The 12,508-nt window shown below is 34.8% G+C and overlaps 4 protein-coding genes across 4 annotated transcripts; 2 read left to right on the top strand and 2 right to left on the bottom strand.

Moving 5' to 3' along the window:
• Positions 1 to 2,588: 2,588 nt before the first annotated feature.
• On the bottom strand, positions 2,589 to 3,637 carry PHYBLDRAFT_174156 (hypothetical protein; the record flags this gene model as incomplete). Its single annotated transcript, XM_018437198.1, has 3 exons — positions 2,589 to 2,863; positions 2,988 to 3,223; positions 3,345 to 3,637. 3 exons carry the CDS (start codon positions 3,635 to 3,637, stop codon positions 2,589 to 2,591), a joined length of 804 nt encoding a protein of 267 aa, XP_018285500.1.
• A 2,554-nt stretch (positions 3,638 to 6,191) lies between these two features.
• On the top strand, positions 6,192 to 7,322 carry PHYBLDRAFT_90295 (hypothetical protein; the record flags this gene model as incomplete). The annotated part of the gene is made up of 2 exons (XM_018443747.1): positions 6,192 to 6,564; positions 6,682 to 7,322. Coding segments are annotated over 2 exons (1,014 nt in total), but the record flags the coding sequence as incomplete, so codon positions are not given.
• A 2,258-nt stretch (positions 7,323 to 9,580) lies between these two features.
• Positions 9,581 to 10,889, top strand: PHYBLDRAFT_79452 (hypothetical protein; the record flags this gene model as incomplete). The annotated part of the gene is made up of 3 exons (XM_018443466.1): positions 9,581 to 9,663; positions 9,829 to 9,912; positions 10,179 to 10,889. The coding sequence occupies 3 exons, from the start codon at positions 9,581 to 9,583 to the stop codon at positions 10,489 to 10,491; spliced, it is 480 nt and encodes a 159-aa protein (XP_018285498.1). The 3' UTR covers positions 10,492 to 10,889.
• A 257-nt stretch (positions 10,890 to 11,146) lies between these two features.
• PHYBLDRAFT_174153 (hypothetical protein) lies at positions 11,147 to 12,155 on the bottom strand (the record flags this gene model as incomplete). The annotated part of the gene is made up of 4 exons (XM_018437197.1): positions 11,147 to 11,499; positions 11,607 to 11,646; positions 11,712 to 11,972; positions 12,072 to 12,155. 4 exons carry the CDS (start codon positions 12,153 to 12,155, stop codon positions 11,147 to 11,149), a joined length of 738 nt encoding a protein of 245 aa, XP_018285497.1.
• Positions 12,156 to 12,508: the final 353 nt, after the last annotated feature.

Raw genomic sequence — 12,508 nt, 5'->3', positions numbered from 1 at the left:
TCTTGCTGCTGCTGTTGCTGCTGTGATTCTACTAAGATCTATAGTAATAATAGTCAACAAATTTACGGTACTTTTTGCTCTTGAGTTTCTCAGTCGACTACAAGCTCTCTAAAGAAGAAGATTAAAAAGAATTTGATTGTATGATTGTATGATTAATTGATAAGGATATACACTTGATATAACGTCTCTTTACATTCCAATTGTATTTCTTTCCACCCAACCTTTTCTTTTCTTTCCTTTTTTTCTTTTTCTTTTTCTTTTTTGGCTCATATTTTGTGCGCAAGTTAACTGATGTGCCAAACATCTAAACAATTTACCTTTTCAATTTGGGCCTCAATCTTACTCTCCAAACAATGGTTGAATGTCATATTTCCCTATCAAATATTAATAAACATATTAATAATCAAATGTGCTTAAATAAATTTGAGAAAGCTGGTGTCTCTTTGTCTTTTGTATTTATTTTGCTGTACATATTAAATAAATAAAGAGTGGCATTAAACTTACATTCATCAAGTCGTCCATTGATTCAGACATTGGATCTTTTACAGGCTGTTTAGAATTAACTGAATTAACAACAGTAGAAGAAGAAGTAACAGGCGTAGCACCAATAGTAGAATTAATTTCTTTGGCACGTTGACGAGCAACTGCCCGTGCACGGAATGGTATTGATTCACGGAGGACTCTTTCTTGTCTAAATCTAGAATGTCTTGAAGTTTGAGAGGCAGCCAGTAGGTGGTGTCGACTACTGATGTTACTGTTTAACATGTTGAGATATTCTTTTTCTTCCCCTTCTTCCTGTTCTTTATTCGTATTGGTATTCGTATTGGTATTGGTATTGTTAATAGGTGTAGTATTATTGGTACTGAGGCTGGTATTGGTATTGGTATTGGTATTGGTATTGGTATTGGTATTGGTATTGGTATTGGTATTGGTATTGGTATTGGTATTGATATTGGCACAGGCACTGATATTGGCATCAATAATGGCGTTAATGTTGCTATTATTAATATTGTTAATAATATTATTATTATTGAGACGGGTTGATGTCGAACGGTTGCGCTGAGTATTAGAACGTGGAAGAACCGAAGATCTGGCTGGGGGGCATTGGTGTCTAGGTCCCTCAAGAGCTTGAGTAATTTCTGCTAGTGTCTGCATAAACTGAGCATAATCTATTGGACCATCAATGGTTTCAGATGGCATACGACTATGTGTAGTACCCTAAAAAATGTGTTTGCGTGTGCATATTATGCATATGTATATTCGAATATTTGGTATACTTGGCTTACGATTATGGTAGATTGGCTGGCTGTGTCAGTACCTTTTTTTTAAAATAATAATAATAATAATATTAATTAAACAAGCAAGTAATCAATTAATATAAGCAGAAATAAAGCAGCATAATTGTGGGTCGAATATTGATAAAATAGTAGGAATATTTACCGACATGATAGGTGTGCTGTGGTTATTGTTTTTTTTAAAAAGAAAAAGGATCAGCAAGACTTTATCGAGGTTATTCAAAGAAGGCAAGCAAGTATATAAATGGGAATACTTGCGCGAAAATCTGTTGGCCCTCCTATCATGGTTTTGTCGACTCTAGGGATGGCCTTTATTGATTGTCGATGTCTTATGGATGTCTGTTTACTAGAGTTGAATGGATCTGTACAGTTCACTCTGGAAATATTTTGACCCATCGTATTACAAGTCGAATAAGAATATATGTATATATATATATATAAAAGGAGTATAAAGATAGCTTGATATCAAATATATATAATTCGTATATATATTGTATATTCAAAGATGATAATTGTAATATTATTATTATTCTAAAGATGTTAATAATATGAAAGTTGAAATGGAGGATAAAAGTAAAGTGAACAACAGCAGGAGATGGGTCCAGAAAGGATCTCTTTATAACCAACAGGTGTAAGAAACGATCTGATACTGCGCCGACTAGGAAAATAAAATTTAAATATAAATACACGTTTTGTATATAAAGCCATCTTGTGCGATAAATGAGGAATGGCCTCTCACAAGTCCATACCACAATTATCACTTGCTCTTTTTTTTTCTTCTTTTCCTTCTTATCTACCAAGCCCTTCTTACTCTTGTTTTTTCCCTTATGCTTCTTCTTACTCTTCACTATTAACTATTGTGTTATATCATATAGTCTTTATAAAATTCCAATATGACATATATATTTTTAATACATGATTGTAATAAGAATCAAGCAAAGTAATCACCGTATTTAAAATGCTTAGACAAACAAGAAGGAACCAAAGACGAATGATTTATATTTTTTGATATTTAATACTAAAATACTTCATATAAATATATTTATAGAATCTCTGTAGAAAGCAGCATGTTTATACACAAAAAGTTCAACAGATGGTGATATTAACTAGAAGGTCTGACTGACTGACAGACAGACAGAACACATACACATTCTTGATCTGTTTGATAATGAAATGAAATGAAATGAAACGAAACGAAACAAAACAAAACAAAACAAAACAAAACACACCAAAAATAATTGTATGAAATTAAATGATATGTAGATATAGAAGAAGAAAAAAAGCAGTACATCCTTAAGCTTCCTTTTCTTCAATCTTCTTCTCATTCGACTGTTGCCATTTGTTAGCATAAGAGCCATAGACAAACCAAGATGTCAGCAAAACAGCCGACCATGCCTGGGACTCTTCGTGATTCATGGGTTTAATCCCAAGATAAGGAGAGAGGGCGGGATTTGTAGTCGCAACATAAAACAGAGTCGATACAAAACTGGCCTTCATATCATGACTAGCCACATGTAAAAGGCGAGGCGTAGAGAAGGACCAGTTCTGTTGAGTCAATCTAAACGCGTCTGATTCAATAAACAGCCCCAAAATCAATCAATTAATGAATGTATATAAAAAAAGGGAAAACAGGAGTATCAGCAGCAATAGCTGTAATATCTGTAATAGTAGTATTTGATCTCACTAACTCACCTATCCATAGTGCACCGCCACAACCAGCCAAGGTACCACAGATGATCTGAGCCACCCACTTGTCAGGCCCAAGAGAAGGATTGGTCGATACACCGTTGACGCCGAGTTGGCAAATAGCAGCATTGCGCAAGACCCCATTAGATAAAGTGAATAGATTGCTAACCATCGGTAGATTAAATAGCGCGTCTGTTAACTGATAGACGTATGGGCTCGAATTCATGAGCCAATACACAGCACTACGCAAACGGATCAGTAGATAGGCAAACAAAACAATCACACATACATACATGCAGATGTTAGTCACGTCACTAGAATTCTATAGCCCAAATGACTTTCTCTATTTAGTTTTTATTTTACCCATGAATGGCCCAAAACTCATTGGATTTGAAGATGCCTAGTGGCTCACCCCTCAGGATTGATACAGTTGATCCTCCACCTGCACACATTACAATTGTCGCCAGCAAACCCTGACCCCATCCGATACGTGCGTGGCTCTCTCCTAGTGCAGACCGATAGGAATAGTTTATCAGGATTGCAAACATCACATCCATCACCGGTAGATCATAGTCGAATCCTGGTATGGGTACTGATAGATCTTTCAGCCCAGATAGAATGACCGCTAATTGTTCACCAAGAGATGCTGAGGACATTTAATAAAATATATATATAGATAGATAGGTAGATAGATAATCTCAAAGGAATATGATTATTGTATTAAACTGAAGGGAATAAAATAAATGAAAGATAAGGAAGAAGAGGAGTACAAGATTTCAAATAACATATTTTTATTTAATATATATATATTGTTGAGCCCTTTTTTTTGTGTGTGTGTGTCCTGTACACCATATGACTCCCACCAGTCTCCGCGTACACCTTTTCTAGAAACATTTTGCGCACGCATAAAATAAAAAGAAAAGAAAGAACAAAGCGCTCATATTCAAATCAAAGCTTGCCCTTTATTCAAGTAATACGCATGTAATGTTGCGAGGGGTATGAGGGCCTTTAGTACAATATAGACTTAATGGGAAAAAAAAAAGGGGGGGGGGGGGGGTATTTTTATTCAATTAGTGTGTGCAATGTTGATATGAGCATAAGGCTCTTAGGTAGTACTATATTCTGAAATTGGATCGTGCGAGATTCTTGGGTACGTCTCATAAGCCTAGATCGAACTGAATGGGCGGCCGACCCTGCCAAAACCACACTCATAACTAATGTGCAAACCGCGCGAAATTTTAGCCGAGTGAATCATCCAGCAATATCGGTACAATTAGTCTTTCTTTCTTTCTTTCTTTCTTTCTTCTGTAAGATGACCATGCTCTCTTCATAAACAATGGACAATATGTTAGCATTCAATGCTTGGAAAGCCGGGATCACTAGTCTCAGAGGTTGCCGAGAAGCAGTTCATTCCGGAGGGTGCGTACCAGGTGTCCCGTTGTGGAAAACTATCTTGGGTTGCTAATTTCAATTGTGCCTTGGGTCAAATTCAGTGATTTTAATTGCTTGTTCCTGATAAAGTGTCACATAATAAAGTTGACTGATTTGAGGACTCTACAGTGAATTGTGAAGAGATCCACCATATTGTTATTATTATTATTATTATTATTAATATTTCAAACTTGATCAATTTAGCGGTGGATCGTGGAAACATAATATCAAAACGCGGTAGAGCAATATAGGCACCTTGATTTGATAGATGAAAGGAGAACATCAAACAAAGATGATCCCAATAATTCGCACACACATGGTCCACTAAAGATATCATTTCGCCAAATCGTCCTTAACTTTTCAATTGATCTTTCTCTCGTTTAAAACAATCTTGTCCCTTTGACCGCTACAACAAGCTTCAACCGAACATACATCAAATTCTAAACTACTTTGGTGGATCTTTGTTAGTAGGGAGCCTTTTTGCTCAAGAGGATTGGTGAGCCTATATATCTGCTAAGCGAAAGAGGATGGCACGGCTTTTGTATTTGTATTTTCTAAAGTGAGAGATTGTGAGAGCTCAAGGGAGTATATCCCGTAACCATGTGTTTGCAAAGATATAAGACAGATCTGAAGGTTCCTTGGCTCTATTATAGTGTAATTGGTCTAAATTCAAGCAGAAAAAAATGGAGAGACCTATCAAAACCATCCTGGAGTTCAACGAAAACGAGAGAGTAGAGCTTAGAGAGAGTGTCTGAACCTGTAAAATTGCAAACATTTGCAAATTTGTACTTTACGCGGCGAATTAAATTCCAATATTTTCTTCCCAAATTTCATGGTCGAAGCCATTTAGTGAGTATATATTTGAAGCCAAAAGTTAAAGGAATCCTTGACCTTTGGCTTCAGATGCTCGCTTAATTTCTGGTAAAAGTTGAGCTTATTTCTCTCCCCTCAAAACAAAAAAACATGATATATTCAAGAGTCTATTAGTTAGATTTACTTAATAGAGTAGATCTCGGTAAGCCAATTTTATTAAGGGCTATTTTCCTTACTTTTTTCTTTTTTTTAAGAATTTTTTTATTGGGTTTTACATAAATCATTTTTTTTTCTTTAGCTGTCTTGAAACCATGACAACTCGACACCCTCTCTATTTTCAAAAGAGATCAATTGCCTTGAGCATTGTATTTATCAGAACCCCGACATTCTATCATGTGAAAAATATCTATATTTGAATCTTTCTATTATTTTCAAGTAGATCGATTAACACTTCACTCCGTAAGCACCTTATAGTTTTCAGAAGAGGATGCTGCTAGCTCTGGCCACAGTGTACGCGATTTATAGAATTCATAAAGTGGAAAGACTTTTTTTTTTCTTTATCACTAGGCAAAGATTGTTATTTATGGTAATATGTAAACTGTTGGCTACTCTTGTTGGCCGCAAAGTACTACACAGAATATGTTCAAAAAAGTTTCCGGAAAGAGTATATATATATATATCTCAGCTGAATACAGCACAATTAAAAAAAAAGGCTAAAAAAAAGGCTAAAAAGCCTATGAAAACGCTTGTTACGTAAAGGGTGGGAAATCATCTAACCAGATTAATAATTAGGCCAGCTTGTATATATAATTGTAGGACTAGGGGGGGTAGTCCAGGGTCTTAGCCCTTGTTTTTTATTTATTTATATATATTATTCTTTTTATTAGAAACTTATATCTATCTATCTATTTATTTATTTATTCATTCATATATATATAATAATCAAAAACCTATTAAGTAATGTCTTCAGTTCGTATTCTGTCTCAAACTGTCATCGCCTCCTTGCTTAATCAGGGTAATGCAGACAACGCAATCGAGATTGTGGACCTGATGGCAACCACGTTTGCCGCATACACCACTGGACACAAAGGTCACAGCAAGTCAGCTGCTGCAGAGGCCCAAGCTCCTTTACGCGTCAGCGTGACCACAGACAACCACAAGGTTCTATTTATGCCTTCTCGTCTAGACCAAACCACCTCAATTAAGGTAGTTAGTGTACCCACCAGAGATAACGACTCTAGAGGATTGCCAGCAAGTATCATGGTGTTGGACCAAGACACCGGTGCTGTAGAGACTATAATGAATGCCGGTGCTCTTACAGCCGTACGGACTGCTGCAGGTTAGTTTACATCTATATAAAAGAATATTCGATGGATTTGTTTTATATTTATTTATTTATGAATATAAATGATCATCTAACCAATTCAATAATATATATATATATATAAAACAAAAGGATCTGGTCTGGCCACACGTTACTATGCCAATCCAGATGCCAAAACTTTGGTTGTTCTTGGTGCAGGTGCTCAGGGAAGATCTCACATTGATATTATGCTGGCCGTTCGCCCTTCGATTGAACGCGTGATGGTGTGGAACCGAGGGGCCAGCCGCCGTGAAGCTCTGGTGAAAGCCATCCAGACCGACTATCCTTCGCTTATAGTTAAGGGTGTGACTGAATCGGACGGCTCACTTGAGCGTGCTGTCAACGAGGCAGACATCGTGTGCACGTGTACAAATGCAAGCCAGCCTGTTCTTAGAGGTGCCTGGCTTAAATCGGGAGTCCATCTCAACTGCGTTGGATCCTATACAATGGAGATGCACGAGGTTGACGCAGAAACTGTCAAGCGCGCAGAGACGATCGTGGTAGATTCAATCTCGGCCTGTGCTGCAGAGGCAGGTGAACTTGTCAAGTCATCAAAGTCTGACCAGTGGCTTGAGATGGGTGATGTGGTAAAGAGTCCTGAGCTTCAGGCAAAGGCAACAGAGGCGCGCAAGACAATCACACTTTTTAAGAGCGTTGGCATTAGTGTACAAGACAGTGCCATTGCTGGACTGATGAACAAGAGGGCCAAAGATGCAGGATTAGGAGACATTGTTCCTTTTTAAAAATATTAATTGTACATTCGAATTGAACAATAGAAGAGAGAGAAAAATGTAATTTGTATTTTGTATTTTGTATTTTTATTAATCATTTTCAAAAAAAGAAAGAAAAAGGTAGCTTTTTAAAAGCAATAATTTTTAATTTATCTAGCTATCTAGCTATGGCTTATAAATTAAATTATTATAAAGACGTTCAATTAAGGTGGACAAGTTCTACGGTTGATAGAATCTGAAGAAAAAAAAGGAAGGAACGAATAAGTATATTTGATCTCTTTTTTCTTAACATGTAGCTTTAGATTATTATTATTTTACAAAGAAATTGTAAGAGGATAGCTTTACTCAGCAAATACTGTTTAGCATCAAGAATGTAATTTTGGTAACATCACTCAGTGCTTGACTCTATGTACTACAATTTCATCACCACTATCCTCTTTAACATTTCTTTTTAAAGCCTAATTTCTAAAAGAGCTTATGCCTACCTTGTACAGAATAACAGAACGTCGAATTTCTTTCTTTCTTTCTTTGGTTGGGAATCGGAATGAGTGAATGAATGAAAGTGTTAAAATTAACAAGAAAAATATAATAACCAAAACACCTGATTTCGCTCTCCAGACCCTTTTTATATCTTTGCCCTCAACAAGAAAGAAAAAAAATTTCTTTTAAATTTATTACAGTCACTTTATTTTATTTCTCTCCGATTGGCTGGATCTTTTTCACGTCATCAAATTACTTTTTTTTTTTTTCACTTGCATGCATTACACTATTCTCCATTGTTCTTGCTTTACAAACAGTAAATTTTTTTATTTTTATTTTTCTAAAATGCAATTTCTTATATAAAATCACACATCATTTACGCTTAAATACACACCACTTGCTTTAATTTTCTCTCTCTCTCTTTCATAATCCATATTTAAAATACATTTATATATATTTGGGAAAATGAGCTCTTTTGGCCCTTTTTTTTTAAAGAAAAAAACAAATTGTGAAAGGCGGATAGAATCGGTAGATTTGGTGACATCACAAAATGTATTGAGAGAATTGGTTCAACCTTTTTTTTATTATTATTATTATTATTATTGAATTTTTTTATTGGTAATTAATAAAGCCATTATCATTTTATTTATATAGATTGTTTTAAACTTGATGAAAATAGCACTTGTTTATATGCAACCCACCAAAAGAAGGTTTATTTTGTTTTCTGGATTTAATATAAAATAAAATACAGTAACGGAAGTGAAAAAAGAAAGAAGAGAAGAAAGAGGGGGGTTGAATGATTAAAGTGATTTCGGATCTCTCGGTAAAGAATGGTTTCTATGCTGTATTCACATCTGAAACGAATAGGTCTTTGAATGAAAAATATGAAGAAGAAGAAGAAAAAAAAAAGTTCTATTGTATTGTATTGGATTGGATTGGATTGGATTATTATATATTTAATTACAATAGCCATTATAAAAATACATACAGTTGGTTCAAGTGGGATGCTTGGAGACAGTCAAGAAGCAATAAAGAATTATATGTGAAAAGGAGATAATATGAGCCCTTTCTATTATTACATTTTTGGCTATTGTTAGTGCATTTGTTTGTGAACAGGGTGTGCAATAGACGCACATAAAACCATAATGATATCTAAAATATATCTATATCCCCCATTTAACATCTGGCACAAATCGATAGTATCAGCACGAGTCTAAACGTCAGATAGGTAGGTAGATATGAGGCAGGTATCGAGACCAGAGAGACTAATGAAATTTCTAAAATAATATTCCTATGGCTATCCTCTTTTACTTGTTATATATATATATATATATATATTGTTTGCTTGTCTGGCTCCATGGTTTGTAGACCCACATGCATTCTGATTATTCTGCTGATAAATTCAACACAACAACAATACTAAATATTCAGCCTCAAGGTTTATCTATGGCCCTAAAAGCAAACCCTTTCTATTCCACGTGTGTGTGTATAAAATCCAAACAAACAAAAAACAAAAAAAATCAACCAGCAAACTCACCATCATCGGCTTTTGTTTTATTTTATTTATGTAGGTCATTCTCTCGTAACACTTCCAAGAGACGTTTTAGTTGAAAGGCCGGCCGGCATATATTCCGTTGGATTTCTTTTATGCTTCTTTTACTTGGACTCATTTTGTGAATGGAATTAATTGATAAAGTCTTTCATTTGATCTCGACTGCTTGTGTTTCTTATAATAAAATACATGGACAATATCTGCACACAAACAAAATACAAATAATACCATGAAGAAGTTGGCTGATTCATCTGCAGGTGCCAAGTATTCCTTCATCCTTATTCCATCTTTCCAGAGTCCATATCTGGCATGGTGGGACTACCCTTTTTTTCAGTCAAAATATTTTATTTTGTTTTGGGTATAAAAATAAGAAAAAGACAAAAATCTCTAAGCTAACAAGCTCTTCTTCTTCCTCTTCTTCTTCTTTAACATCACACAACTATCCTATTTTAAGTATTCCTTATTTATTTTCTCAAGCATGCAATTCGAAAACCCCACTGTCTTCAAGACAAGTGCCATCGTCGGTGGTTCGGTCAGTCTTTGTATCAGTCTGGTATTTGGGTACGTTTTATCTATCTTTGTTTGAGATACTTCTTTTAAACAATTCACTAAACTCCATTTTATTTATATATATTATATTATAATGCAGTAGTGGCAAATCATATTCCCAAGTCCTATCTCAGTACATAATCAAATCTGCCCGTTCAGTAGCTACCTGGAAATGTAAAGCGGCATCAATTAAAATCTCTCTCTCTCTCTCTTTTTTTTTCGGTTTGCATTACTCACCCACAAATCCAATTCTTTTTGTTTTTTATTATTATTACTAGCCATTCGAGCTCTCCTGTCACAAGAGCAGTTCCCTGCCTTTACCCGACCATCGTCGCACAACACTCCATTAGAACACCTACGACAATTGAACAATACACCCGCTTCAATCTCGATTGTAAACACACTCAGTATCTGTCCACAAGCATCGATACGACCAAAGAAGCACCTGTATTTGAGGTGCTAAGCCAGCATATTTTTGTTTCTTTTCCTTTCTCTGCTTGTCATTTGTCTTTTTGTCTTTTGGTCGGTTGGTCGGTTGTCTGGAACACCTTCATTGTATCACTTGTGGCGCCTTTCTTTGTGTCTCTTTAGAGATCAAGACAAGAAAGAAAAGAGAAAAAGATCTGGGGGTAGCCTTTTTTTTCTCTCTTTTCTTTGAAAGTATTGGTTATCTTATTTCACCCTTCTTTTGGATCCTGTAGTTAATCCAACAACACAAGTAACTCCCCAAAAGTTAGTTTCATTTCCCACACTTTTCTTTTTTTTTTCTTGCTTGCAAAAAAACTGAACATATTCTCGGGCATCTGTAGTCCACATTATTTCTCATATTTTCTCTTTATTTTAATGACAAAAAAAAAGAATAGCATAGTACAGCATAGTACAGAACCATTCAACTTCCTATATTACCCATACACTTGTATATATATATATATAAAGAAATATTATTTTTGAAACAATAAACCAAGAAATTCTATTATAATAATAATAATAAATATCATTCGATTAATTTTGTGTATATATATTTTTTGGTAATTTTCTAAGCGTGTGTATTAGTGCGTGTGAGTATGTGTTTTGTAAAAATAAAGAATAAGATAAGCTCAATAAGTAACTAAAAAGAGAGAACAATAAAAACGCTATTTATTTATGATCTGCACAGACCATATTTTGAGTACAATTTATAAAGAGCATGCACGCAAATAAATAAATATATATTTAATTTGATCAAGAGATTGTGATTTTCAGGATATTATTCTATCAAGAAGCAAGATCCTTTTTCTTTAATAAAGGCTGCACTAAACGAATAGCTATTGAAATTGTATTCCCTCATCGAAGTCCTTAGCTCGTCACATATATCGATATCGGGTTGGTCTTGGAACCTTTCCTCTAATTCCCGGATTACGTTTGGAAAGCCCAATGCAAATTCAATCCAATTGTCAATAATCACATCAGCATGAGATGGTGGAAGTTGGCCGATATTAACCACCGATGCATTAGTCTTAACCATCTTTAGCCCTTGATTCTTGAGAAGATCTACTACCAATTCTCCATCGCATGGGTTCTGGTTACGCTCCCAGCAGATCTTAATGGCTTTTTTTTTTACTAAAGTTTAAAGATCCTTTCATTCGTTCATATATATATATATATATATATACATTTTGACTTTTACATGTCCATTTTTTTTTCTTCTTTCAATAAATTTCTTTTACCTTCCTTGACAAATAACATGATCGTTCCTCCTCCAGATTCCTAATTCAAATGTCAATAGAACAAGTAAATTTATATATATATATATAGATTTATCGATGCTTTACCTTTAAATTGATCAAATTAAAGTCGCAAATTCCCCCAGGTTTCAAGACTCGTACAAGCTTACCAATTAGTGCTTGCCATTCATTGATATCATATGTAGCCGTGTGAGAGTTGAAATATATGTGACTAAAATGATTTTCGGGGAACGTTTCTTCGTCAAATGAACGCAGATCCTTGAATGTGAGATTGTTGGGTTTTTCAATAGGGTTTAGGCTAGATGTCAGTACAATGACAAGGCTTTGAGGATATTGAATTGCTACAGTCTAAAAAATAATAATAATAAGTATACCTCATTAATTAGCTAAATTACATACAAACAAAATATCTGAAGAAAAAGAAAGGCTTTGGTGTTAATTACTTACATTTCCCCATTCTTCAACACCAAAACCCATCCCAAGGAAGATGGGTGGTTGAGGACTAGCAGTCAGAGAAGCATGTTCAGCCATGAATATTTAGATTTAGATTTTAGATAGAGTATACCAAAGAGAAACAGAAAAGAAAGAAAGAAAGAAAGAAAGAAAGAGAAATGTATTAAGGATATAAAATAATATACATGTTATATTACCATACCACCACAATCATATTTCATTGCGGTTCATTTCTAAATAGACAGATAAAAGGAATTATTGTATATATCCCCTCCCCCCTCCTCCCCCCCAAACACACATACACATAGACAGCCTTTACAATTGACTCTTCTTAGTGACCAAGCTAAAACATCAGTAGTAAATATATATATATATATATACATATCTATGGAGTTGACGGAGTTGGGAAATTCCAAGGAAAAGTCGAAATG

The sequence above is a fragment of the Phycomyces blakesleeanus genome, assembly GCF_001638985.1.
Source record: "Phycomyces blakesleeanus NRRL 1555(-) unplaced genomic scaffold PHYBLscaffold_29, whole genome shotgun sequence".
Classification (NCBI taxonomy): Eukaryota; Fungi; Mucoromycota; class Mucoromycetes; order Mucorales; family Phycomycetaceae; genus Phycomyces; species Phycomyces blakesleeanus.
This window is presented reverse-complemented; position numbering and strand designations above follow the sequence as displayed.